This window comes from Colletotrichum paranaense (genome assembly GCF_030867605.1).
Source record: "Colletotrichum paranaense strain IMI 384185 chromosome Unknown Scaffold_4.1, whole genome shotgun sequence".
In the NCBI taxonomy this organism is placed as follows: Eukaryota; Fungi; Ascomycota; class Sordariomycetes; order Glomerellales; family Glomerellaceae; genus Colletotrichum; species Colletotrichum paranaense.
In genome coordinates this window covers 2,318,396-2,344,763 of record NW_026848962.1, presented here as the reverse complement: position 1 = coordinate 2,344,763, position 26,368 = coordinate 2,318,396, and the positions used below count along the sequence as shown (strand labels likewise).

The 26,368-nt window shown below is 51.3% G+C and overlaps 10 protein-coding genes across 10 annotated transcripts; 4 read left to right on the top strand and 6 right to left on the bottom strand.

Annotated features, from left to right (window-relative positions):
* Positions 1 to 142: 142 nt before the first annotated feature.
* On the bottom strand, positions 143 to 1,707 carry CPAR01_05789 (uncharacterized protein; the record flags this gene model as incomplete). The annotated part of the gene is made up of 3 exons (XM_060490065.1): positions 143 to 327; positions 380 to 1,537; positions 1,587 to 1,707. The coding sequence occupies 3 exons, from the start codon at positions 1,705 to 1,707 to the stop codon at positions 143 to 145; spliced, it is 1,464 nt and encodes a 487-aa protein (XP_060351531.1).
* Positions 1,708 to 2,294: 587 nt separating this feature from the next.
* CPAR01_05788 (dimethylaniline monooxygenase) lies at positions 2,295 to 3,844 on the bottom strand (the record flags this gene model as incomplete). Its single annotated transcript, XM_060490064.1, has 3 exons — positions 2,295 to 3,026; positions 3,093 to 3,654; positions 3,708 to 3,844. 3 exons carry the CDS (start codon positions 3,842 to 3,844, stop codon positions 2,295 to 2,297), a joined length of 1,431 nt encoding a protein of 476 aa, XP_060351530.1.
* A 1,790-nt stretch (positions 3,845 to 5,634) lies between these two features.
* On the top strand, positions 5,635 to 6,230 carry CPAR01_05787 (uncharacterized protein; the record flags this gene model as incomplete). Its single annotated transcript, XM_060490063.1, has 2 exons — positions 5,635 to 5,921; positions 5,981 to 6,230. 2 exons carry the CDS (start codon positions 5,635 to 5,637, stop codon positions 6,228 to 6,230), a joined length of 537 nt encoding a protein of 178 aa, XP_060351529.1.
* A 1,106-nt stretch (positions 6,231 to 7,336) lies between these two features.
* On the top strand, positions 7,337 to 7,576 carry CPAR01_05786 (uncharacterized protein; the record flags this gene model as incomplete). Its single annotated transcript, XM_060490062.1, has 1 exon — positions 7,337 to 7,576. One exon carries the CDS (start codon positions 7,337 to 7,339, stop codon positions 7,574 to 7,576), a length of 240 nt encoding a protein of 79 aa, XP_060351528.1.
* A 1,124-nt stretch (positions 7,577 to 8,700) lies between these two features.
* Positions 8,701 to 9,491, bottom strand: CPAR01_05785 (uncharacterized protein; the record flags this gene model as incomplete). Its single annotated transcript, XM_060490061.1, has 2 exons — positions 8,701 to 8,883; positions 8,961 to 9,491. The coding sequence occupies 2 exons, from the start codon at positions 9,489 to 9,491 to the stop codon at positions 8,701 to 8,703; spliced, it is 714 nt and encodes a 237-aa protein (XP_060351527.1).
* Positions 9,492 to 11,327: 1,836 nt separating this feature from the next.
* CPAR01_05784 (sugar porter family MFS transporter) lies at positions 11,328 to 13,087 on the bottom strand (the record flags this gene model as incomplete). Its single annotated transcript, XM_060490060.1, has 2 exons — positions 11,328 to 12,428; positions 12,488 to 13,087. The coding sequence occupies 2 exons, from the start codon at positions 13,085 to 13,087 to the stop codon at positions 11,328 to 11,330; spliced, it is 1,701 nt and encodes a 566-aa protein (XP_060351526.1).
* Positions 13,088 to 16,975: 3,888 nt separating this feature from the next.
* On the top strand, positions 16,976 to 18,305 carry CPAR01_05783 (uncharacterized protein; the record flags this gene model as incomplete). The annotated part of the gene is made up of 4 exons (XM_060490059.1): positions 16,976 to 17,182; positions 17,244 to 17,278; positions 17,336 to 17,657; positions 17,721 to 18,305. The coding sequence occupies 4 exons, from the start codon at positions 16,976 to 16,978 to the stop codon at positions 18,303 to 18,305; spliced, it is 1,149 nt and encodes a 382-aa protein (XP_060351525.1).
* A 2,051-nt stretch (positions 18,306 to 20,356) lies between these two features.
* Positions 20,357 to 21,493, top strand: CPAR01_05782 (pectate lyase; the record flags this gene model as incomplete). Its single annotated transcript, XM_060490058.1, has 3 exons — positions 20,357 to 20,824; positions 20,887 to 21,292; positions 21,357 to 21,493. 3 exons carry the CDS (start codon positions 20,357 to 20,359, stop codon positions 21,491 to 21,493), a joined length of 1,011 nt encoding a protein of 336 aa, XP_060351524.1.
* A 448-nt stretch (positions 21,494 to 21,941) lies between these two features.
* On the bottom strand, positions 21,942 to 23,806 carry CPAR01_05781 (carboxylesterase; the record flags this gene model as incomplete). The annotated part of the gene is made up of 3 exons (XM_060490057.1): positions 21,942 to 22,727; positions 22,785 to 23,046; positions 23,112 to 23,806. The coding sequence occupies 3 exons, from the start codon at positions 23,804 to 23,806 to the stop codon at positions 21,942 to 21,944; spliced, it is 1,743 nt and encodes a 580-aa protein (XP_060351523.1).
* A 1,005-nt stretch (positions 23,807 to 24,811) lies between these two features.
* CPAR01_05780 (aldo/keto reductase) lies at positions 24,812 to 26,083 on the bottom strand (the record flags this gene model as incomplete). The annotated part of the gene is made up of 4 exons (XM_060490056.1): positions 24,812 to 25,143; positions 25,202 to 25,612; positions 25,681 to 25,858; positions 25,919 to 26,083. The coding sequence occupies 4 exons, from the start codon at positions 26,081 to 26,083 to the stop codon at positions 24,812 to 24,814; spliced, it is 1,086 nt and encodes a 361-aa protein (XP_060351522.1).
* Positions 26,084 to 26,368: the final 285 nt, after the last annotated feature.

The following is a 26,368-nucleotide window of genomic DNA, read 5'->3' as shown; positions in this document are numbered from 1 at the left end:
TCATTCCACACGTGCATTAACGCCATTTAAATGAAGAAATTTGTGAAATCCATGGCTCGTTGAGTCTTGATTGGTTTGTGAAGGTATGAGTATGGTTTGCAAAAGATTGATTCTGGATACCAGAAAATTCCAGAAGGCAAAATCACATTTTCGCATCTCTCCCAATACCCGTCTGCCCCACAGCAAATTCCTTTCTCTCATCCACTGACAACCTCGTCTCGGCTAGTTCACCAGTTTGTGGCTGTTCCTCTACAGCTGCAAGTCTGTCGGTCTCTTCGACTGGGACGTGGTCTCTGACCACCAGCCACGTAGGATAAACGGCCAAACCTACATCGATTAGCATCATCTTCAACTTCATCATGGACTCTGCTTGGCTTACCCAGGAGTATAGTGTTGACAGCAAGTGGTACTCGACCTCCCTTCCACTTCTGTGTGTTCAAGCCAAACGAGACAGCCTGGGAAAAGCTCTCCTGGCCTCTAAGAATACCCGAGAAACGAGTGAGCTCCGAGATGTTGTCCGTCTTGGTAGCGAGAAGGTAGTAAAGCCAGCTCTGCAGTGCTTGACGGGCGAAATCCCACAACAAGAGCACAAAGAAACCCTCAGTGAATCCCTTATCTTCCCAATCGTACGCAGGCGGGTTGCGGGTGTACTTCTCTTGAATGACCCAGCCGTAAACCCACGCAATGACGTGCCATACAATGACGTAGTAGAAGCCAATAGTGATGCGCTTCTTTACACTGAATTTCTTGTAGTCGAGGAGAGTGCTAATCAGCTGCGATGAGAGAAGCGTGCCGAAGTTGCTGACGAAACCGATGAGTGCGCGAGCTCGGATGCCGAAATAGTAGGCTTGAAAGTTTCCGCTGTACTGGTTGAAGTAGGCAGCCCAAAAGATGGGGAGAAGCAGCAGGATGTCCTTGCGCTTCGACACGCGGAGCAGCTCTCTGAACTCGGCCTTGAACGACTTCTCGGCTTTGATAATAACTTTGCTACCGTCGGATCTTTGGACCTTCTCCGGGGGAGATAGAGCGAGTGCAAGGGGCACGCTGAGACATTGTAGAGCAATGAAAACCAGGTAGGTCTGATATCCAACCTTGCCCTTCTTCTTCGCAGCCGCATCGTTGTTGAGGGCCAGAACGATGGCTCCACCGACAAGAGGACCACCGGTTCTGAACCAGAGCCAGATGTTCATGTACTTGCCACGCTTAGACGGCTCTGGGTATCCAAGAGCAACAGCGCCCTCGGAGGCCCAGAACAAGCCGGCAGAAATACCGCAGGCGGCAGCTCCAACAAGAACGAGCCAGACGTTGCCGTAACGGTTGTTGGTGTACAGTCCAGCGGAGTAAAGTGGGTAGCCAACAGCTCCAAGCAACAGCGTTCTTGAGAGCCCAATGCGGTTCGCGATGGGCCCACCGAATAAGCACAGGAAGGCCATGAGTCCGAAGACAAGCGCATTGGCGGCATTGACGAGGAACGGTTCCTGGGCACCACCTGCGCCGAGGGCGTTCATCGCATTCCACAGGCCAGGGGCCATGAAGCCTGGGTGATGTTAGTAATTGCTACTCTGACAGTGCACATGGCTTCATACCAACTCCTCCGATCACGAAGGCATTGAACAAGGTGCTGTGGTACCACACCCGCTTCACCGGTGGGTCAGAGGCCGCATCGTGGACGTCCGACGACACGGACTTGGGTGATTCTTCGGCCATCTTCACGGGTTCTTGGACTCGAGGTTGACGAACTTCATTCACACACGTTGCTGAGAACCATCGTTGACTTATATGATAGCTCGTAGCCTCGGCTACCATCGCCACTTTGACGATATTCTAGCCATCTCATGTTCAAAAGTCCCTCCAATTTGTTTTTTCCATAGGATGAACTCCTCATTCTCTACATGAATGACGAATATGCTAGTGCAACGTTGAACCCACCGTTCAAATGACAATCGTGCAGCTCATTCGGCAGTTGATCATCGAGGTCCACTAAACTCCGCGTGGGTTCCTACCCCTCGGTCGAACTCCGTCGGAAAATTGACCGCAATAGGTAGGTCTATCGCGAATTGGGCTGGGAATAACACGCAAAATCGCCTACAGATCTCGCGTAGGAACTGGCGTCTTGGCAATGAGAAAAGATGGGAAAGCCTCTGGTTAGAAAGTTGCGCTTATGAACGGAACAAAGCTTGTCAATGCAAAGGAAATTCCCTCTGTTATTTTAGCACAAGAGTCTAATGATCCCAATCCACTCGAAGCCGGATCAACATGGTCCTGTATGCCCCTACGGGCAATGTGTACTGAGCTTACAACTTGGACTGGATTTTCTTTGCCTCCTCTTCCTTCCTCTTCAACTCCTTCCACCACTTTTGCTTCAGTGCCAAAACGCCGAAGCCTAGCAACGCCCATTCATCTTCCCACGCAGGCAACTCATAAGCATCCGTGCCCGGTGCAGGAGGTCCGGCAACACCTCGCAAAAACTCGAAATATTCTGAAAAGTCGGGCTTGATTTCGTGGAACTGGGACGTCGGCCCCTTGTACTGCAGTCGCTTCACTTCCCACTCGTCCTGCTCTCGTGGAGAAGGCAGACCGCCTCCCCGGTTCGCGAAATAGCGAGCCACGGCAACGGCCTGGTACTCGTAGACACGGAACGAGATGGCCGCCTTGACTTGTCCAACGACTGTGAGTGACGGATCCGCGATGTTAAAGACGTGTTGGTAAAATCCTGAGAGGCGCCCACTTGGCGTCACGGGATCGGGACGCAGGAAAGGGTAGGAAAGTCGATAGCCGGTGCCGAAGTGAACTTTCTCGATACCGTCGACTTCACTGCCGTCCGAGAATTTGACTTTGACGGTGTTTTCAGATCCAACGGACACTCGTGTGATTTGCGGCTTGAGAACGACGTTGGGTAGTTCCCATGCATCCTGAAGAATTTCATTAGAGCCTCGCTGCGAGACATAAAGGGGCCCAGACACGATGCTGTGAATCTCTGAGACTGTGTCAGATGCAGAAACGTTGCCGCCGACGACAACGACTTTCTAAACCCTCGCGTTAGTCATGTTCATTCATCTCATTGACGGATAAGGATAGAAGTAAGTAAGTACCTTGCCAACGTAGTCCTCAGGAGACCTGTAAGCCTTCGAGTGCTCAAACCTTTGAGGCAAAGCAGCAAAAGTCTCTTTAAGACCGTCAATATTCGGAACGAATGGTACACCGTAGTGCCCGGTGGCCACAACAACAGCATCGAATGTGTCTTGCCACCAGTAATCTCTCTTCTGGTTCTTCAGATAATGTTGAGTTTTTCTAAGAGTCAATTGCCATTTCTTGCCTAATTTCTCTACACGCTCCACATGCGTATTGAAAGTGAACAAGTGCGAAAACGGCTCTGCAATCTCCTCGAGGTAGCCAGCGACTTGCGCGTAGGGATGCGTCGGGTTCCTCTTGCCAAAGCGGTTGATGGAAGAGGCCGAGTTCACATCCGGAAACGGCTTGTAGGTGAACGCCATCACTTGGGAGCCGACATTGCTGTCCAAGGCGGGATAGAGACCTGTCCGAGCTGTGACATTTTCAGATGCTGGTGGCAGTGACTGTGGTAGCTTGGCTGGAATCTCTCGCACAGGTTGCGCCGAAGATGGCGAAAATGGTTCTGGCTGCTCATCGTAGATCCTGGAGGCATATGTCAAATCGAGTTCAAGTATTTTATGATGTAGATTGCATACCATGTGCCACCGATGCCTTCTCTTCTGTCGAACAATTGGATTCTTTCGAAGACATTCTCTTCACTTAAGGCTTTCACAGCGGAGATGCCAGAAGGCCCAGCACCGATTACTGCGATACTGGAATATCTGGGGGCCATGGTTTGAAGTCGAATACGAGGATGCCGTTTATTGAAAATCAAAAAAGAAAAAAGCTTGGTGAATCTGTTCCGACAGTTTACGCCAAGTGAAGAACATATAGCCTCGAAAGCTCTGACGAATTGGTGTTGCATATGACGTGCTTGCACAACACTAAGAACTAGATGGAGATAGTGAAAGTTCCACCGAGGGCTTATCGCCATTATTTGCTGTGGGCGCTCGACTTGCATATTTCGTTGGGGCACTGATTAATACGATATGCTCCTCATCCAGTTATAACTTTACGTTAAGATCTGGGCTGAGAGTCGAGAGACCTTGAAGGCGGTATGGAGGCTTTCAGCTTTCATGTCAATTGGTTAATTAACAGACAGGAAGAATCTCATAGAACAGGTATCGCAGCTGATATTCAATGTTATTTGTCCTTAGATTGTAATTTGTGTGACGTTATTGATGGATGCTTGCCAGAGCCACTTCGCGCAATCCTTCCCTGCTATGTCGCGACAAACGCAGCAGACAATAACAGCATTAGAGGGGCAAGTCCTATCTGTATCATGCATTCGGAAGCATTCATAGGCGACTTTCTATCAAGTACTACAGCCAAGCCTTTCTACTCGATTCCTCGGACATTTTCTCATCAGGATCGCATATCAAGTCTGCATTCATCAACCTCCGATCATATTAGACATACACTTGTTGATTCACCAAGCACATGGAGTTCCTCGAAACATATTCTCTTCGCTTTCCTCGGAATATGCGAAATGAGAGAACTGTTCAGTCAAACGTCTCACAAGTAACGTCTACGACTTGCAATTCATTGAGCGTTCAGAGTTGAGTGTAACCAGATGTTCAAGGAAGACCAGACGTGCGATTGGCAGGTGGGAGAGTCAATTGATTTCCGCATTTGTTCGCAAAGTAAGCGAGTTCAACTTCCGCTTCCAATTATACTCAGCTATCCTGTCATTAGGATCTGCGGGAAAACAAAGGCTATCAAAAACGCATCTCCACTTGCGTTTGTCAAACCGACGGAAAGTTGTCACTTATCGGCTCGTCCAGCTCAAGTCAGCTAAAGGTCTTAGAAAGCCAGAGCTACTAAAAAGTCTGAAAAAATCTGTATCATGCCAAATCACACGGAAGATTGCATCTCGGCAATTGGATGACATCCTGCGGAAGGCGCGCTGGACTTGGGCTTCCGAGATGTGTTTCCTGATCATTGCGCGATCACATGCTTTCGTCTTCTGATACATCAATATTGAACTAGAAAGCTCATGATACTATAATCATTACCGTGAATTCTGTGTTGTGAATCACTATTAACAGACACATACTGGCCTGTAGTAAACCCTTGAGACTAAAGTCCATACATGTATTGAGTCCCCAAGCAGAATCCTGAACCTAACTCCGGATGACACCTCAACTTCTATAGCGATGCTCGTCACATATCTGGAGTTCATGATAAATTTTAAGTCTATTTCGATAATTTCCCGCTCAGTCTCTATCGAGCGTTGACACCAGCGACCTTTGACAACTTGTTGGTGAAGTCAAGAATCCAAAGGGCTCTCAACATAAATTATCAAGGCATGGCGGATGGCAAGACTTAGGCTGTCGATACAAAGAGTCTGGTTTCTAATTCTTCATTCCCCAAACCAAAACCAGTCCATCAAGAGATATCACGAAGCGCTCGACTGTTCGAGAAGACATGCAGTGATCCAAATCGAAAGGGCGGCCGCGGTGGGCCCAGCATCGGCAGCTTTCGGAAAGGCAATGCTCCACCAACACGTGGCAGCCCGAACTGATGTGCCCCGCTCCAGCTCCCGCTACCGGCGTCGACCCGGGCCTGCGGTATGCGGGGCAAACAGCTGGTTCGATTCCTCAACGGCTCAAAGGTCGACGGACTCTGGGGATAGCGCTGGGTGATCTTCAGCCCGGCTTATTTACTGAGCCTTCCTTTGGTCCTTACTGCGTAACTGGAGTCTTTCCTGTGAAGCTGTGTCAGGTTGAGATGGCATTAGGGCTCCGCGACACCCTCCCGTCTGGGCAACTGAAAGATCTCAAGCAGCGGATCATTGATGGTTCTGTTGTGTAAGTGTGTTCCGATGTAAATGAATTGAATAGAGAAACATTACTCATCACCTGGCCAGATTATCAAAGTCAAACGCGACCAACGTGACTTATCGTAACCACTTTTTGTACTTATTAGTAGTGAGATTGCTTTCAGTGGCCTCTGCGGGCGAATTTTCGTCGCAGTTGGCTCGTTCACACCTAGGAAGACTTTCACATGCGTCATTCGTCCCCTGCAGACGCATGTTTCCTGCCCCGACGAACCCCATCGAATCCTCAAAGATGTTCCCGGCTAAACTAAACAAAGAAGCCAGAGGACTAGGGGTATAAGCTCGAGGTCACATTCTCACTCCATGTTTCTGTCTAGCGGATAGGGCCCATGGAGGCAAGCTGCAGGACTGCGTTGTGCGAGAGAAGGGCGTTGGACGCCGCAAGCCAGTCGGAGAGGCCCGTTGGTTTTGGGCCCTCGGTCTCCCGGCTCCACCCCGGGAAGTTCTCTAGTTTTCATTAGGCAGTTCTGACGGCAAAGACGGGCTCCATAAAAGTCAGGCCACCTCGACCCCATCCGCCTTGAATCATTCCCTCCTTTCTCGGGGCTTCCAGCCGTCACTTGACATGCTTTCGTTTGCGATTTTGCGGTACCTAGACATGGTTGCCGAGCATTCGGATACGCTTGATACGCCTGGCCAGCCATCGCTTTGCAGTTCTTCTTCCCCTCTTGGTGCTGGCTGTTGACGCTATCCGAGGTCATGTTTAAGGCTCAGGCCAGTGACGAGAACCAGCAAGAAAGTTACAGTTACAACTAACTTACATGAACGCCCCCACGTAAGGTACTCGGCAGGCGGATGTACCATAATATGTGTTGCTCGTGCTACTCGGCGTGATCCTTTCACAAGCCCTGTGCCTCCCTCCATGTCGTGGGAGCCAACCAACCCGTCCAAGTCCGAGCGTGCTCGTCGGAGGTCCCACCTTGCCGCCGGGCCGCTGTCGGTGAGGTAATCACCTGGGGAGGTTCCCATTGTCCCAAAAGGGTCTTTCGGGTATCATCCCCGGGTTGCCTCTTGAATAATAATTTCTGCCCGTTTTCTTACCGGCAATCGTCGAACTTCCTCTTCTACACCACACTTTTTCTTTTTGTCCTTAATCGTTTTTCTTCCTCAATAGACCAAGTCCCTCTCTCTTTGCCTTTTCTTTTTACGACAGATCGACCACGTATAGATCCAGGCCATTATATCTGCAGAATCATAAAACCAAGTAAGCCGTGATCATCCTACCTAATTCTCGCTCGGGCCAAGATACCCCGCGAGGTCGCAGTCGCATTCGCTGACCAGGCTCGCGTGACTCCAGATTCCGAGCAAACCGAACACTTCGCAACAAAGAAGTGTGAGTCAACAACACTCAATTCGCACGTAAACACCAACAAACAAACCGCAACAATGGTCCTCATCACGCGAGCCATCTCTCTCACCAACTTCCTCGTCGCTTCGTCGGCCCTCGGCTTCCAGGTCTTCGTCCTGTACCCATGGCACGAGCAACTGTCCCACGACTTCGAGGAGCTTAAGAAGGAACACATCCGCGTTCTTGACTACGTCAAGGGTGTCGACGCCGGTCTCAGAAAGGGACAAGGCGGCGCTCCCGCTGGTCAATCTATTCTGGAGAGACTGGGCTACAAATGAGCGGGGTCAACCGCCCTCGCCCTCTTTCGGTAGCCCTCGGACTTTCCCTTCTTTTTCTTTTTGGGGTTCAATAAGGGTCGGTCGGTCTGTCTATCTGTCCAAATTGTCTTTCATTTCCACGATTGCATGCGATACTCCCTGAGAGCGAATTTAAAAAGAACTTATTCCCCCAATTCGCAGCAGCCTTATTTTGTGATAATTCCACAACATTTCGAACCGTATAGTGAGTCGTCAATCTCTGAGATCTCACATTGGATCGGCAACAACCTCAACGAGATGTTTCGATTGGCGCGACATTCTCTCAGGAGTGAGTTGACGTGATTGAAATGATGCCCCAAAATCACAGTCAAGCGATCATAGAACTGGAGAAATCTTAGTACACCTCATTAAATGAGATCGCCTGCCGCAACAGAACTCACTCAAACCATCGATCGGACACCACGAAGCCTCACGAGGGGCGAGACCCGCTTCACCGCCGGCAGATACAGCAGCTCCGGAGCCCGCTCCGGAACCACGCCAGCGAATCGACGCGACGATAAGCGATTCAAGGACTTGATGCATCTCAGGTGCCTCACTCAAACACCTTGCGCGATGGTCTTGGATCAACTTCAGGCTTAAGTCGCCCGGATTTGGCTCATCCAGAGCGCATCCAGAGTGGTGAAGAGGGAGCACGCAGCACCTGGTTCTGTCTCACCCACCTCGAGGTCTGGTGAGCGTGGCTCTCATCTCATACATATGTCCAGGAAGCTCTAGCTTGATTCCATGAGGCGGGAGTCGCACTGACCAACAGTACAGCCATTCTCCATTGCGATGCGTTCACGAGGCTTATGAAAGCACTTGGTGTCTCATTTGATCTCATTCAGCCAGACGAAGCCATATTGCTCACGCAATTCAGTAAGTCTCAGCTACCTATGCTAGGGTATCGCGAATTCCAGAGTGAAGCATCAGTTTTCATGGGCCTTCCTCCCGTCCTTGCCCTTCCATATCAGTATTGTAACGCCCGAAGTTTCTGCTTCTTCGATCCAGCCCAATTTCATCACGCAACTTGTAACTCCTGAACTGGCGAATCATTTCGAACGTGTCACTCAAAGAAAACGCCATCGTGGCAATGCTATGCTGCTCGACTAGGCGTAGCTCTCGGCCTCGGCGGGCCAGGTAGCGACCCACGCGACGCCGAAGATGAGAAGCCACATGATGAGCCAGGTAGCGTAACGGCCGCCGTTGCCAAAGCCGATAATGCTGCCGACGAGGATGGCGGCGTGAATGAAGGCGGTGACGAGCAGGAAGACATCGAAGTGCCAGCGACCCTGGGAAAAAACAAAAGCTCATTAGCTGTGGTCCTCTCATCTCACCTGACCCCACCTCATCTCAGACAAGTACTTACAACCATGACGCCCAAAACCTTGCGGCGACCCTCGGCCTGACCGATGACGGCAAGGGCCCAGGCGATGAACAAGAATCCTAAGATTCCGAGAATAATGTCGAGAATCAGACTGACGATCTGAGCGTGGGTAACGTCGTGGACGATGCCGATGATGGTGATGGCGGTCCGAATACCGAGAATAATGATCATGCAGATACGTCGAAGGAGCACGGCCTTGTCAGAGGTTTTCAGGTTGTACGACTCCCAGGAGAATGCCCAACAAGTACGCATGTTGGGGCACATGCGATTCTGGATGCTGCTCTGGCCGGCGGTAGTACCACCACCAGCGGCAGCGCCCTGCTGATCGCCGTAGGCCATGATCCCGCTGTTGGTGAGGCCGAGAAGGGGCTCAAGCTCGTCGTCCGAGTCGGAGGTGAGGTCGCCGGGCTCGAGGGTTGTGCGGTAGGTGATCTCGGGCCAACCACCAAAGTAGAGAAGAGCAGGATCGGTGCCGGGAGGCGGGGGGAAGATGAGCTGCGAAGGGTGAGGCATGGTGGGCGCTTCTTATATTCCTCTCCCCCACACAGACGGGTAACGGCCACAAGCGAGATGGGGAGAAAAGAATAATTGTCTTGGTGTTTGCGGATGGGGATCCCTGTGCTACGTGGCGCAGCGGAGGTTGTGCGAGGGTGGATGGTTTGGGGGTGGTGATGGGTGGAAGAAGGGGATCGTTGGTTTCATTGCAGGGGAGGCTTGCTCCCTAGGTAGCTTCGCCCAGGAAATCCATGGTGGGTTTGTTTATGATTTATTTTTCTTAATTGGGCGAGAGCTATCGCGGTCCTCTTCTTGAATAGGCGGGTGCAATGGCTCGAGAGTCCAGTTACTCTCGCCCTCGGGGGTTGTTGACGATAGCATCACGACTAAGCGATGTTGTGCGTTTCAAGCAGGAGTCGAGGGGTTGTCCAAGATGACTTGTGACTGCTCGAAGTGGGACTCGGCCAAATGGCAAATACTTCCTTCATTCAGACAAAGAAGTGAAGTTTACCGTATAGTTGCAGAGTAAAACGTTTCATGCCGGTTCACAGCAACTACAATCTTTACCAAAATCATCACAGACAAAGACTTCTCAGGTTTGTTCATTATCTTCGGGGTTTGGGCTTGTGGTTGGCTTTCCCGGTGTAAGCCACCAAGCTGCGTCCATTGGGACCACCACCACTGACAGCAGGGGACCATGTCTCTCCAACAGATTTTAAGCTTAAACCATCTATCAATAGACAAGCCACCGTGGATCACTTGTTGGCTCTGGGAATAGACACCTGTCTGACAGCTCAAAGTCGTGGAACAGACGAACCATGACTGCAATAGACATGACGCCCCCTCCATCTCGACCTTCGATGTTGAGAATTAGGGCCATAGACGCTTTGATTTCAGGGGATGGGACCCTCAACCTAGCGACTTCAGTCCTGTCCACTGTGGAGGTAGTAATTAATTAGGCAACGGCTTTCGGAAGCTCTGGCGTCTTGGCACACAATCCTCACGGCCAGGTAAGCTTTGTAATTGCCTACACCAGCCACATCCTGAATCCTTTGGAGAAGGCTTCCTAGAAATTGGACCCAGGTCTTATAGGAGGAGTGTGCTGCCTACCTTAAGTTTTCATAAGTCCTACAGTGGAACCTAGAAAGAAAAGAGAAAGAGTCACCCAAAGTTCCAGTCTAGGATTCCATCCTAGGCGACAGGAATTTGCAGCGCATTCAAGAAAGGTTTCTCATGTCCCTGTCACGGAGATGGACTCCGATTACTAGTATGAATCTGGTCCGATTGGACCTCGTCGCGGCAAGATACACCGAGCCATAGGGCTACGCCGGCCGGCTTAGAATGCCCGGGCACGTTAGGCAGCCGGGCGATCCCGGTTCTCATCCGCCGCCCCGCTTCCCGGAGCTCGGAGAGAGCGATCGCTGAATACTGAGTCCAATGAATGATGGCTTTTCTCTTTTGCTGGTCGGAACTTCTTCGAGTTCAACCTTGCTATACAGCAGGTAAGCAGTCTGGTCCATTGAAAAATAGAAGTTGGGGGCATTCCACAAAGACTCATAACTTAGGTGACTATTGACATCGGTGAGTTATCTCATGTTGAATCCATCATCTGGAAATCTCCCAGTTAGCAAGTAATTACTAGTCGCGGGGAGCCATTCACCGTCTGGACACAATAAGACGAATGTAGAATGATTGAGTAACGAAATTTATGAGATTAATCTTTGACAAAAAATCTAAAGACGATATGTTTGCAAAATGCTTGCTGATGAAAATCCAAACCCTTCTCTGATCCAATGGTATACGTAGACTAATCCCGAAAGAATCCATCCTTCACCTTCAGTTTCTCAAAGACTTCTATGCTGAGGCAGTCTTCTCAATCTGGCTGACGGCCGCCATGGACTCCTTCTCGGAAATTCTGTCAGTGGACTGAGCTCCGTGAGTGAGACCAGCAATCTCGGTCTTCCTGAACTTGCGTGCCGGAATGCGCTGATCAAAGAGAATCTCGAGCTCGCCATAGGTGCGGCCTCTGGGCTCAGGCAAACGGAACCAGGTCCAGACGAAGCAGATGGCACAGCTGACGGCCCAGAAGAAACCGCTCTTGGCGCCCCAGTTCCACGCAGAAGGGTTGAGCATCAGCGGGGTCAGGATGTTGGTGGTGATTCCGGTGATGTTGTACAGGTTACGCGCGAGCACGACAGTCTTGGTTCTCAGGCGGGTCGAGCTCAGTTCAGAGACGAGAGAGTAGCAGACGGGGCCGACAGTGCAGTCGTACATGAAGGTATAGACGAGGAGCAAGCTGCCGATGGCCCACTGTGCGGCGACGTTGGACTTTCCAGCCAAGGAGGCGAAGCCAATGGCTGCGAGAATGGCGCACATGATGCCCTGGCCAGAGAGGTAGAGAGTGCGTCTGCCAAAGTGCTGCATCAGGAACCAGGAGAAGACTGTGCCGAGGGCGCCGAGAGCGTACTGGGCCAAGGACATGGTGAATGCGTTCTCCTTTGCCATGCCGGCTTGCTGGTAGAAGTATGTCGAGTATCCCATGAACGTCGAGCCGCAAAGAGTCTGAATGGCCCATGTGACGCAGACGATCTCGGTACGGCGAAGGTCGGTGCCCTTGAAGCAGTCAATGTAGCTTGTTCCACTCTGCGCGGCCTTCTCGAGCTCGTTGGTGTGGACCATCATGGAAATGGTCTCGTCGGCGTTGAAGTTTTGCTGTTGGTTGCGGCTGGTGAGGCGGATGAGAGACTTCTTGGCGTCGTCGAGGCGCTCCTTGCGGATGAGCCACCAGGGAGATTCGGGAGCGAAGAAAATGCCGATGATGAGGGGAACGGGCCACATCCACTGGAGGGCAAAGGGAATCTTGTATCCCCACTCGTCAGTACGGGTGATGACACCTCGAAGAACACCGCTGGCAATGAGTTGACCAATGACCCAGCAGAGATTGACATAGGTAGTCTGAATAGAGAGTTAGCGATTAGCCCAAAAAAGGATCTGGCGGGAATATTGTGGCTCACAAGGTAGGCTCGCAGATGTGTGGGGCAGACCTCGGAGGCGTAGGTGACAGTCAGGGTCTGGAAGATACCCCATGGAATACCAATGAGCATCTCTCCGATCAAGAGCTGGACAAGGGTCTCGGAGAAGAAGATGATGAAGATGAAAGCCGTGACGCCAACGAGGCCACCAATCATGGTCTTGCGGTATCCGTATCTCTCGGCAATGATACCGTTGAGGAACAGGCCGGTGATCTCGCCGACAAGCGCGCCGTTACTGAGACCAGCCTGCCACGCCGCAGTCAACTGATAGCTGCCGTCGGGCTGGATCTCACCAAACTTGCGCTGGAAGACGTCGTAGGCATAGAGGTTGCCGATGAGGGTCTTGTCGAAACCCTCCATGATGACGGCGGTGCTGAAGAAGAGCGACCACATCACGGCCCTGGGGTAGAGCTTGATCGATGCCATGAGGCCCATACTGAGCTCGGCCTCGGTCGCGTTGGCCGCCTCACGAGCGAGCCCGGCGGCGTCGGCGTCGGCGATGGACATGCGGCGGGTGGCCTCCGAGTCGATCTGGATGGTCTCGGTCGGCGCCCTGCCCGCGGATGATCCGATGTGCACCATGGTTGCGGTGTACTGGTGTAAAATATGGGGAATGAAGAAGGATTGATCAACCGGGGATGAATGTGGGTTCGGGCTCGATCTTTTAAGATCAGAGCGGGTGTTCTGAGACTCCTGTCAAGGGGAATCGAAGATGCTCGAGCTTGAATTGTTGTCAATCCCAATGAAGTTGCTGAAGCTGATGTTCTGAAGATGTGTCGAGACTGGGGATATCAGATCATCTTATATCTTGTCTAGACGTTTGCTCGATCAACCTGATGCTATGCGCCAAGGAGGTGGTGGTGATAGTTCTTCCCGGAGAAGCAAGGTAGTCGATTAAGCGGCGCGGCTTCTCACTGGCTCGCTCAAATTCAATTCCAAGGTGGCGGAAAGAAGGTATGTATGATGTTGACGTTATGGACCATCCGTGTCTTAAGTCGCCGCACTTCAATGCAAGAAGACAGAACCAAAGAACCCCAAGGCTTCCTTTTCGCCCGTCCCCCCTAGCAGTCTAGGACCCAAGGCTTGGAATCCAGGACTAAGGACCACGCTATGCTCCACTTTCTCCGCGACCCATTGGCTCGCGCGGGGAAAGTCGAGGGATGTTAGGTCTGGGGTTGGAGATGCAGTGTGGTTGGTACTTGTTTGCTGGTTGGGGATTGACAGCGAGATGTCTCGAACGGCTGGGTCGCATATGGATGTGGATGGGTCAAGTATTGGGAAAGGAAAGGGGTGGGAGGGTCACGGCAAAAAGAGAAGAAACCCACATCAGACAAAGTACGGGATAGCATTGCTTAGGCTCTAGCGGACACTTCTCGCCTCACCCAAAAGGAGAGAAAAACTGTCAGCCCAAAACTCAAAAAGACAAGACCACAGAGTGAGACGGTAGTGCCAGCTGGATGTCTAGACTTGCCGTACCGTACACTAGAAGTGTTCGCCGGCGACACCGCGTACATCCCTGCGCACATGTGGCGTACCTGATGCTGCTTCGGGTCAGCGAGCCTTTCCCACCAGGGAGTAGCTTGGTAGGGATCCTGTGCAAGAATCCATGTCTGGCGAATGGCGGCACAGAGAACATTCGGCGATTCCACCCACCGGCAATTGGGGCGAAGATTTCTGCGAGATTTCGTATGGCGGGACGGCCAATAGGTCTTCTTGCCTGACGTCGCTGAAACTAGGCATCCCTGCCACAGACACTTGCAGATGGGATGACTGTCGCTGTGGGTGTTCTGGGGTTGGCGTTGGTTGCTCCTGTTGGTTCAAATTCCCTTTCTTTACGATCCTGACAGTTGGGGGCTGCGAGTGAGAGGAGAGATCTAGCAGCGATCGACCCCCATCAAGTTATCCCACTATTGCCGTACACTACTGCGTGCGTGTGCCGTATCCGTACCAACTCCCAACAGACAAGCGCCTTTTTCTTAGCAAACCGCCTGATGATCGAACGGCGAACGGCAGCGTTCTTCCCCGCGTAGCCTCCCGCAGATACATCAAGAATATTGCGGGACGCTAGGCGGGGATTGGCGCCAGAGTTCCAGCGATTGGTCGGTACCGTCTTTACGCAACGTTGAAGGTTCGTTGGTCTGGTCTCTGGTCTCTTGTTTGAGTCTCTGGCGGGGGTACGGTGGAGTGAGGATACTTGGGATTTCGAGAAGAAGGTTGGGCGGGTGAGCGCCCCCAGACTGAACGAGTTCCAGGTCCGCGAAACTCAAAAAAGCACACTGGCGTATCACGCGCGAGCAGAATTTCGCTGAAATTAGGAGCTCCTCTCAACCATTCCCTAATCTTTCTGCCCAATTTCGTTCGGCGCGATGCCGGCCTCACCTGGATTCCTGGGTCAATCGTCGAGGCTCGACCAAGTCAACAGCATCTCTCCCCACGGGGACAATGTGGAACAAAGAGGTCGAGTCCGGGGATGGAACTTGTGGTGGACACAAGATCAAGCAAGCATCCGACAGAGCCAATAAGTCCCCTTTCCACCTGCCACGTTGTCGTCATTGCTCGCTTATGCGACATCCCCCCGCAGCCCATCGTGATCATCCCGAGTCTTGGCCCTCCAATCATCTCCAGATGTAGAAACCAAGCTCACCGGATAGATCTTACACGTGCCTCGGATATCGACGGGCAGTCAGCAAATGATCGAATCTTCTGCCCAAATCCATCGTATCTAAGTGACACGACAGGATATATGATATATCTCGATTTCTTCAGGGCAATGCATAGTGCGGCTCTGTCAGATCTACAGTCAGGTCCTTAGACAGACAACCGCAAATCTGGCCAACCCAGATTTGAAGGCGGCTTAGGGCGAACTCATTATCGTGTCAATGAGACGTGAACCTAGAAAATGACTAGCGATTGAGGCTGACGAAGGCTACCACACAAGACTGCCGACGGGAGTGACAAGGATGGCACGAGTATCCCGCTGTACGATCCGGATAGGATTATCGCGAGTCACGAGTCACGGCTCCGTTCGATATGCACCGTAAGTGGAGCCATAGGTAATCGGGTTCGGGCCTAAGCCCATCGTTACCGCAGCATCAAAACGGGGCAGCACCAAGTGGCCGGGTCCGTCTCATCTCCACGGCTCCGATTATCACATGCTAGGTCCGCCGGCTGTCTTCCGAGGTTTCCGGAACCCCTGAGCCCGGACCCGTCCCCGGGCACCAGGCTCCGCCCCGCACCAGCCACGGAAGCGGTAGAAATAGTACGGACAGAATACCCCGCCATCGGGAGAGCACAGCAGAACTTGGCCATTGTAGAGATAAGAATAGCCCATAGTCCTGTCTGTTCCTGTCGCAATCCATTGATCTCTTAACTACCCGCCTAATGAAAATCAGGTTATCGTTGCCTTATGCAATCAAAATTATGGCTCTATGATTCTGACACGACAACATTATCACGGGTTAGTAGATAATGCATTGGCTTCACGACTTGGGGCGGAATGATGATTATTAGGAGTTGAACGCCACGCTAAGCTCAAGGACAACGAGCGGGTCTGCTTTATCAAGTTCGCAGACAAACCCTGGGCATGGATGGAGCCTACTTCGAGACCGTGGCTGCCACAATCCATGATGCGCCATTGAGCTAAGCTTTTTTGAGGGATATTTATGATGGCAAGAAGCGTAAGAGTCACCCCGTGCAATGTTCATTCGCTTTGATGTTGAGAATACCTACGATATACCAGCATCCGGTGTCTCTCTGTGCCAACTATACAACCTCAATATCAAGGCAAGTATTGTTGTATCCGGCCATTCTTCGTATTCGTGTTCATGGCTCTGAGAGCGGCACGGACAGGTCAGACCGACGCTTTTCCACAATAGGCTCGAAATATGGGTCTCCCGAAGACTAGCAATTTCATCAGAAAGCATAGTAAAGCGGAATGATGCCTGCAGAAAAGACAGAACATCTCGAGAGACATCCACAAATTCCATCAAGATCCTTCATTGAATAGAGACACGGATCTACGGAAACGAACGGGTTGTTGCATAATCTTCGTGATCCACCGTCTTTCCCATTTGGGCAGGGTCGACATATTAGAAAGACTCCAGAGCTTTGCCCGAGTTGACGGTTCTAACATCCGCAGTGGGGGGCTGAGAGGCGCATTCGTATTCGGGTTTGGTTTTCATGGAAGAGCTTCTCACGTATTCGTGTCTGAGATCTCAGCCTTCCTTACGTTGTAAATGATGGAAACAATATGTGCAACTCTTTGGATTAATGGTTGAAGCTGATATCGAAGAAAAAACATTTAAAAGCACAAAAGACGCTCGTGTCGGAAAGATAGGATGACAACACCTCGAAAACTTTGAAAAACAAGTTCTGCCGGCTTCCTACCAGTTCTCAGCATCGCAAAATCAGTCTTTCCAACTCGGTTACAAGACACCATCATCTACAAATCATACCTGATCATTTATCATCATGGTTGGAACGATTCCCGAGGAAGGGCAGATGCTCTTGGCTAAAGATGCCACGTTTGAGAAGATCCTTCACAAGGGAACGTCCAAAGACGTCGGCATGTCAGCAATGTTGAAGAAGAACTACGAAGCCCAGAAGGCAGCCACGGACGAGTACTTCAGTCATTGGGACAATAAGAGCGCACAAAAAGAAACGAAAGAAGACCGGGATGTACGTCCAACATTACGAGCACACTTTTACCCAACTTTGCCTAACTATTGCTACCATACAGGCTCGTACAGCAGATTACGCTTCTCTTACTCGGCAGTAAGCTCGATCCTCACATTAAGAAGCAATCTTGTGGTCTAATTGTTGGCTTTCTAGATACTACAACTTGGCGACCGATTTCTACGAGTATGGCTTCGGCCAAAGCTTCCACTTTTCTCGCCCTTCTGCCGGTGAATCTTTCAAGCAGAGCATCGCAAGACACGAACACTACCTCGCCCACGTTATCGACATTAAAAAGGATATGAAGGTACTGGACGTTGGCTGCGGCGTGGGCGGACCTGCTCGGGAGATTGCCAAGTTCACAGGGGCGTACATCACCGGTCTCAACATCAACGAGTACCAGGTGGAACGGGCCACGAGGTATGCTGTGAAATCAAAGTTAGATAAGCAGGTCCAATTCGTCCAAGGCGACTTCATGGTATAAACCCTTACCTTCGATAAATCACACCTGCAAGCCTAACTGACAACAAATGCTCAACAGAACATTCCCTTCGAAGACAACACCTTTGACGCGGTCTACGCTATCGAAGCCACAGTCCACGCCCCGTCCCTACAAGACGTGTACTCCGAGATCTTCAGAGTCCTCAAGCCTGGTGGCGTCTTTGGCGTCTACGAATGGGTCATGACGGAAAAGTACGACAACGAAGACCTCCGTCTGCGCAAGATTCGCATCGACATCGAACAAGGAGACGGTATCGCCAACATGGTCAAAGCATCAGAAGCTGTACGCGCCTTCCAAGCAGCGGGCTTCGAGATGATCCAGAACGAGGACATGGCAGAGCGTCCGGATCCGAGCCCGTGGTACTGGCCGTTGGACGCGGGTAGCTGGAGACACGCGCAGACGGTGGGCGACTTGCTCTACACCTTCCGCATGACTGGGCTAGGACGGGCTTTTACGCATGGGTTCCTTGGACTTATGGAGACTTTGAGACTTGCCCCTCCTGGGATGATGAAGATGTCAGATAGCCTTTGTGTCGCTGCTGATGCGCTTGTTCTCGGTGGCAAGGAGAAGATTTTCACACCCATGTACCTGATGGTAGGACGCAAGCCTGCGAAACAGGAGTAGAGGCTTGCGCAGCCATTTCATCCTCCCACTTCGACATTGAAGCAAGACTAGAACTATAGACCTTTACAAGTTAATAATGCCTGGCAAGTTGCGTTTCACCTCTTCTTTGTGAAGGTCCCTGAAGGGGCCCGGGGGGGGGGGGGGAGCGTGATCCGACTAGAACTATAATAAGGAGCAGAGAATGAAGGGCAAGGAACATGCAAACAAAGGCAAAAAAAAGCAAACGCCAAAGCAACCAAGGCTCCAGGAAGCAAAAGAATGGACGATCTGGGAATCGAACCCAGGACCTACCGCATGCTAAGCGGTCATTATACCACTAAACCAATCGCCCATGATGATCTAGCCCGGACTTGAACCGGAGACCTTCAGTGTGCTCAGTTCGAGTTGCCTCGAATCTGTTAGACTGACGTGATAACCAACTACACCACCAGACCATTTGAATTGTTGAAGGCTGAAGTGGAAATTAGGCAATAGGAATCATTGCGGTGGGAGGGTGAGGAAGTGTGGGATTTGAGTCGTGAAGCGAGGGAGGAAAGCCCTGGTGGGGCCGTGTCTGCGGGGCGGAGTCTAGACCGGTGGTTGAGCCGGAGCTGAGGCCCCGAAGCAGACGGGCCTGGCCGAGAGGGCTGAGGTGAGACCGCCAGCGCCTCGAAAGCCCCTTACGTAAAGTTCTCCGCTGGCCTGGAATAACCCTCTTAAAACAACAGGTGAGCTGTCTCAGAAGCCTCCGAGACTCTCCTAGAAATCGTTGAGAAGTATCATGATGATAGGCTGATAGATGATCAACCGGATTCTTAAGCTCGACCAACATTGAGAAAAGTTTGACCCACTTCCTGGAGAAATGAGCACGTCAATTCATAGAAGTTGGTTGACTAGACGCAGTGTTACTCGACAACGTGGTTCATGGAAGAATCTGGACAAGGGCTCCGCGTGGCTTGGATTCCCGAACGCCTCCGAACCCAAAGAATGAAAGGACGATTGAGTCTGAGAGCATTTCCGGACGAGACCCAGCTCCGCATACATGAATTTCACAGGCTGATTTAGCCTGGGCGTCGCGGCATTGCATATGCGCCCTGCATCGTGTGCATTTCGTGAGGGGTAATGATTCTCTAGCCCCTGGAGTAATATTCAAATGCTTGGGCTTCAGACATAGGACAGCAAGAGGGGATTATTGCTCCCTCCCTGCGACGGACACTCGACACAAAGGACCTTGGATGATTGATGTTATTCCCGATCGGGGCCGCATAGAGTCTCTTTTTGACTTTCGGGAAGTCCATAAGCTTATTCCACGGGATGATGGACCCAACCAATGTGAAGTATTCTTGTTGCATTGGAGCAAGGTCTACCCCATTTTCCGTAGATTAGGCTTTACCACCAGCCAACTGCATTTCTTACCTGTCCCTGCAGCCTACCCTATTGCACCTGCAGATATCCTCTAATAACCCCCATCATACACCGTCACCTCAGGCAAAATGATCTCCATCTCGCTTGATTTTCAGCGGTTGGAGTCAACCTTGGCTGCGTCCAACATCTCGTCTTTCCCAACAGGCAAATGCTCTGCAACATCCCGTGCCATTTCTGCTGCATCCCATCATGGCCCGGAGTCTCCATTTTCCACCACTGGCAGTGGAGCGCCATCGCTAGCCGGATCTTGGCATGGCCTTTCCGTGGTTGCGTGGCTTGCCCAAGATGCTCGACCTGGTATCCTGGATGACTATCATTGGTGATGGCTTCTGCAGTTTCTGCAAGGCATGCAGGGTTCTCCGCATGCTCGTAGGAAAATGTTCATGACGTTCATAGAATCGCGGAATAGCTGCAGATCCAGTAGCTTGGAACCTGGCTCGAGGCTCGGTTCGGGGTTTGAGGGATGCTGATTGAATAGCAGACTATGAGCTCATGGATGCAGTAGATGGTATATAAGTAGGACCAGGCACTGGCCTTCCAGTCAATGGGCCGTTCTTGTAGATCACGCAATCTGTTGTCAGTAGTGGTCATACTCCCCTCTGTGTCTTCTTTTCCGGCCCCGGTTCCTTCTCAAGATAATTACCACTATGAGAGTCAGCGTCTCGGTAGTTTTCTGCGCCTTCCTAGGCTTAACCACTGCCAATCCCCTCGATTGGCTCGGACTTGCCTCTTGGGAAGTCGAAGGCTTCGCGAAAGACAACCCACTTGGCAAGACTACCGGAGGCAAAGGCGGCCCGACCGTGACAGTCTCAAGTGTTCCTGAGCTTCAGACCGCGGTGGCAGGCAGTGATCCCAAGATTGTGGTCCTGAAGGGCGAATTCGTCTTGCCTGCACGCCTCAACGTCGGATCCAACAAGAGCTTAGTTGGCTACAGGAACACAGCACATATTACCGGCAAGGGTCTCAATGTCTACAACGCAACGAACGTCATCTTGCAGAATCTCAAGATCAGCCACATCCTGGACAATGACTGCATCACGATCCGTAACTCTACTAGGGTCTGGGTGGATCACAACGAATTCACCTCAGATATTACCAAAGGCCCGGACTTCTATGTAAATGACGTTCTTCCGCATGAGCTTCCCAATCAGAAATGTTGCTAACTCCAATCAAACAGGACGGTCAGGTTGATATTATCCGTGCCTCGGACTGGATCACTGTTTCCTGGAACTACTTCCACGACCACTGGAAGTCATCCCTCGTTGGGAACGATGCCACATTCCGCGATCTCGACTTTGGCCATCTTCACGTTACATACCACCACAATTATTGGAAGAACGAGGGCACTCGCGGGCCTGCAGGTCGCTTCGGACACCAGCACATCTATAGCAACCTCTACGAAGATTTCCTCTATCAGGCTATTCACTCTCGCTCCGATAACCAGGTTCTCGTCGAAGGCAATGTCTTTCGCGGAAACACCCATGAGGCGCTCAGCACTTACGGCCTCGTAATCCCCGATGATTCTCCAAATACTTGTGTCTGTGGTGACGAGGAACTGGATGGCTTTGCTAATCTTGGTGCACGTATGTATTTGCTTATCCCGTCACTTGTTCGTGACTATCTTAGGATATGCTAACATGGTAATAGCCAATGACTGGGGAAAAGCCGGTGTCAACATCACCCAGAAGGGTACCTTCTATGAGGCGCCCTACCAGTTCAAGCTCACTCCTCTGCATTTGGTAGCACCCATTGTCAAACTTGGCGCAGGAGTTGGCCGAGTTTGAAGTATCTTACTAGAGCCGATAGAGTGAGAGAGCCATATAAGTAGACAGAGTACTATCCAAGAAACTCAGATAAAATTGCGGGGCTTCTGTTAAGCTGGCGCGAGATCCTACGTGACAGATCGCATCAAATCGCTTCTTCGAGCTTAGGCGGACGTTTGTGTCATCGCAAGTCGGTACCAGACGACAACCGCATTGGCCACACTGACACTGAGATGGTTATGGGGGTGGCCAGGGCGACTACATGTACCCTTCATGGAACAATAATCGGCATGTAGTCGTAGAGAATTGATTCAGTCGAGTATTAACTGATAAGAGCGGCGCCGCAGGTGCGCATAGCACAAACGCCAGTGATGTCGTTGCGAAAGGCCATGTCTTTCCAACCCCAAACTTCAGAAGACCATAGAGTCCAGCTCTAGTCCCCAGACGAACCGTAAAGTCTCCCACAAATTTAGAAGCGTAATTTCTCTACATTATTCAGCAAGAAGTTGAAGCTGTCCTGTCGGAAATCATCATCTATCAAATCCGCACTCTTGGCCATCATGTGTAGCATCTTATTCCCGTCTCTCCACTTAGGCCAATCGATCAACTTCACCTTTGCCTTCCCCGTGCCTCCAGAGGAGTCATTGGGGTCCAGATTGTAAGCAAAGTTAAAGTAGTACGCCCGTGTCGCCGAAGCAGCGTAGTTCGGCTTGATCCCGTAAAATACTTGGAGGAGATCCGATCCGTGGAATGTTCCGAGGACAGGAGTACCGTAGTCGTAACTGGCGAGGTAGCTCCAGGTGTTGACTTCTGGCTGGACTGTTTGAGAGATGTTGAACACAGCTCGACGGGTGAGGGTGAAAACCGTGTCACCTAAGATGGCAGCTAGTCTCTTGAACTGCGGCCGGACTTCGTTGAACCCTGCGGTTCTGAACGGCGATCCTTCAGAAGGGCGGGCAGCGTAAGTGCCTACTAGGTCCTTGATCTGCTGCGGGGAGGCATTGTTGAAGTAGAGTTCGCCGAGGTATTCTTCAACCTCTCGAGTCCTGGTGATGTTCGGTTGGAACAAAGCGAAAAGGGTGCCCTCGTCTTCTTGATCTCCTAAAATGAAGGGCACCTTGGGGAGCTTCCCAGAAGTAGCAAATACTTCTGGGCTTGACACTATGTTCTTCCCGTCAGGTCTCGGGAGGTAGGAAAGAGCTACTGAGCTGTAACTCAAAAGGCCTGGCACAGAGTTTGCAGCTTTGCGCATGTCCTAGCCGCATATGTCAGCCATAATAGTCAGAGATAGAGGTACACTAGATAGCCTTACATCGTAAGAGAGATCTCGCAGGCACTTTAATCGATCAGGCGCTCCATCACATCCGGCAGCAGACAGGACCTTGTCATAAACCTTTGTGGCTTTAGGAGAGTCCATTGGATCAGTCGGAACAGCAGATCCGGAGTTCATTATGGCGCCGCGGAAGAGGGCCTTGCCATTGCGTGTGATGTTGCCGTTGTAGAGAGAGAGTTGACTGAAGATTGATATAGCGCCAGCCGACTCTCCCCATAGAGTGACCTTGTCCGGGTCGCCACTAGAAGACAAGCAATCAGCATCTTTGACTTTTTCATTTTGGTTCAGAGGGACTATGAGACCTACCCAAAGCTAGCAATGTTGTCCTGGACCCATTCTAGTCCCATTCGTTGGTCCAGAAGACCGGCGTTAGAGCTGCCTTCCTGCATGAGGTCCTTGCCCGGCATGAATCCCCAAGCACCCACACGGTAGTTAACTGCCACGAAAACGAATGGCTTGCCGGTAGACATCCCTTCTGCGATAAGTCCAGCTCCATTGTACATGGAGGTGCTGCCTAGTTCAAACCCACCGCCAAAGATCCAATACATCACCGGTAGCTTATCTCCCTCTTTGGTTCCGGCGGGGCGTTGCACATTAATGGTGAGACAGTCTTCTTGCCCGACGGCTAGGTTCTTGAGAATGGGTAGATTGAGGACCTTATCGAGAAGGTCTGGAGGAATAAGAGGCGAGCCAAAGTCTGGTTGTAGGATGAACTGTGGGCATGACTCTGGTTGTTCCGTGGTGGCATCGACTTCGCCCATGGCTTCGGTAAGCCGTACAGGTGGCTTGAACCTCAAGTCTCCAATGGGAGGCTTGGCAAAGGGGATCCCATTAAATGATTCAACTTCACCAGCCTTGGCTCCAAGAAATCCTTTCGTTGTACCTTTCAGGTTTGCTTGAGGTGCCTTGATGGTGACTCGAGGGGTTCCACCGCCCCCTTGCTGTGGTGCAGCCCATGTCTGAGCACATAGAGAGACGAAGACCAAGTTCGAAATAATCATAATGAGGTACAAAAGTATGCAAGAGCGGAGAAAGGCTCATCTGGCTTGTTCTCATCCTTCCACTAAGGCGAATCCATCGATCCAAATGGGGTTGTGGCGGCGGATTGGGATCGATATATGGCGCGATGGTCATTACGCCTGGAGCTTGTCTTCGGAATGAATGGAAAGGCAATGACTTCATTACGATCGATGAACCAAGATTCCATCGCTGCCGTCTTGGTTTGTCCAATGAGCTTAATTCCAGATGAACCAGGTAGCGCCGCGCGGGAGGTAGCGATGTGGCGGATACTGTAGGTTATTCTTCGCATCGCATGGCCCGAAACGGAAGTGTTTCTAAAATTTGACAGCATTCCAAGATAGGAGGCTGCTCGTTGAACCTCTCAAGAACTTCAACAAGGGGCTCTCCCTGCAACTCGATCCCATGGGTAGAAGCACGTTTGTCTCCACCCTCGGCAGCGAGATCACATATGATGGGTCGGCAGGTGTCACGCGATTATGCTATCAGATGGCTGCGACTTGGGATACGACCTTGGATGAATGAGTAGTGTAATGTAGACGAGGGGGGGACCACAAGAGCTGAAATCGGCCTGAATTGGCTGCATCGGCTACATTGGAGATAGTGTTATTCAGGGCAACGGCGCCGAATCAGGCAAAAACTCATGTTCTGCGACGGTCTGTGTTGCGAGGATTTGAGGGAGATCAGACGAAGACCGCTTCAGCCAATCTACTGTGTAGGATCCAAATCATCATAGTTCCGAATTCGTGTTCGGCACCGTAATTCAAGCAGTACTGGGAGACAGATATCGGGGAGCGCTGATAGCTGAAGTGAAGCTTCGTCAACGTCTTGGAAGTGTCAATCATTGCCAGCTTCCAGGGAGATGCTGGCTAACTTGTGTACTCTTGATGCTACACAGAATCATTTGGAGGAGGCTACAAGAAAGATCTGATTGGCTCTACCTTCATAACTATTCAAAGGTTATCTAGATCCTTCCCTGCGCGGCCGACTTAGGCATGTCCCGAGATGGCCTTGGGTTGGTACAGTTCTTCAAGGTACTTCTCCTCCTCATCGGTTAGGACCTTGCCGTCAGCAGTGATTGCTTGGTCGATTCTCTCGACGCTACTGAAGCCGATAATGGGGCTCGTAATTCGTTTGTTGATCCATGCAAGAGCCACATGGGACATGGGCCAGTCCCGCTTCTCCGCGATTTCCTGAACTCGCTTGATGATGGTCAGGTCCGGCTCCACCGTTCCATGGCTTCCGGGCTGACCCTCCTTCTCGGTCTTGCTGCGAGAGGTGGAGCCAAAGTCCTTTGGTGGTCGGGCTAGGTGACCACGGCCTAGTTGATGTCACCAATTAGCGTGAGCCGAACCTGAATGTGAGGGCCATTGACTTACAGAGAGGAGCCCACGGAATGAGTCCGACTCCAGTGTTATTACAGAATCGGTTCATCTCCCTTTCTTCTTCGCGATACAACAGATTGTAGTGATTTTGCATGCTCACGAACTTCGTCCAACCATTCTTCTCAGCAGTGAACTGCATCTGGGCAAATTGAGTACCCCACATGCTGCTGGCACCGATGTACCGAACCTTTCCCGTCTGCACCAAGTCGTGCAGCGCCTTCATCGTCTCTTCTACAGGTGTTCTGGGGTCAAATCTATGAATCTGGAGAAGATCGATGTACGGAGTGTCCAGTCTCTTCAAGGACGCCTCCACCTGGTTGAAGATAGAAGCTCTAGACAAACCCCATTGGTTTTGGTAGTCCCTTGATTTGTTGATTTCCTCGCGGTAGTTGAAGTGACGAGTCTCTACAAAGTGAGAAGTTCGTCAGTGATGCGACCATGATTGTCACAGCATCAAGCACCGAGTCACATACCAGGCTCTTCACCGACGGCAAAGAAACACTTAGTCAAAATGACCACCTTCTCGCGGGGGATGTTGTATTTCTTCAGGGCCTTGGCAATCGTCCGCTCGGATGCGCCATTCGAGTATGCGTTGGCGGTATCCCAAGTATTCAATCCCCGATCGTACGCCGCCTTCAGAAGCGGAAGTGCCTACATGTTATGTTTCTTAGCCACGCTGGTCGATGATCATCGCGTAAGCGTTCAATATACCTCATCCTCATTCAGAACCCAGTCGATGGACTGAGAGTCTCCAAAACTCATGCAGCCAAAAATGGGAACTGAGACACGCAACCCGGATTTTCCGAGCTGGCGGTACTCGACCTTGGTGCTCTCGATACTTTCCCTCAGGCGTGCTGGGAGCTCCTTAGATGCCATTGCTGCGAGTTGTGCTAAACTTTTGATGAGTAAGTCGTTGTACGGGTGAATATGATCTGCTGAGACCGGCTGGCAGGAAATTGTTTAATTGAAAAGTTGTAGAAGGTTGTGAAGGGCAGAGAGATGGTCTAAATAGCTACGTTGGCAGCACAAACGTCATCAAGCCCGATCGCGACATACTTTGGAGCGGTCACAGCGCGGGTCGGTGATGGAACCGAGAAGCGAAGAGCTACCCCGCACTGCGCTGATCACTGGCCTACCTCTTTAAGCCCACCATCTGGTGCA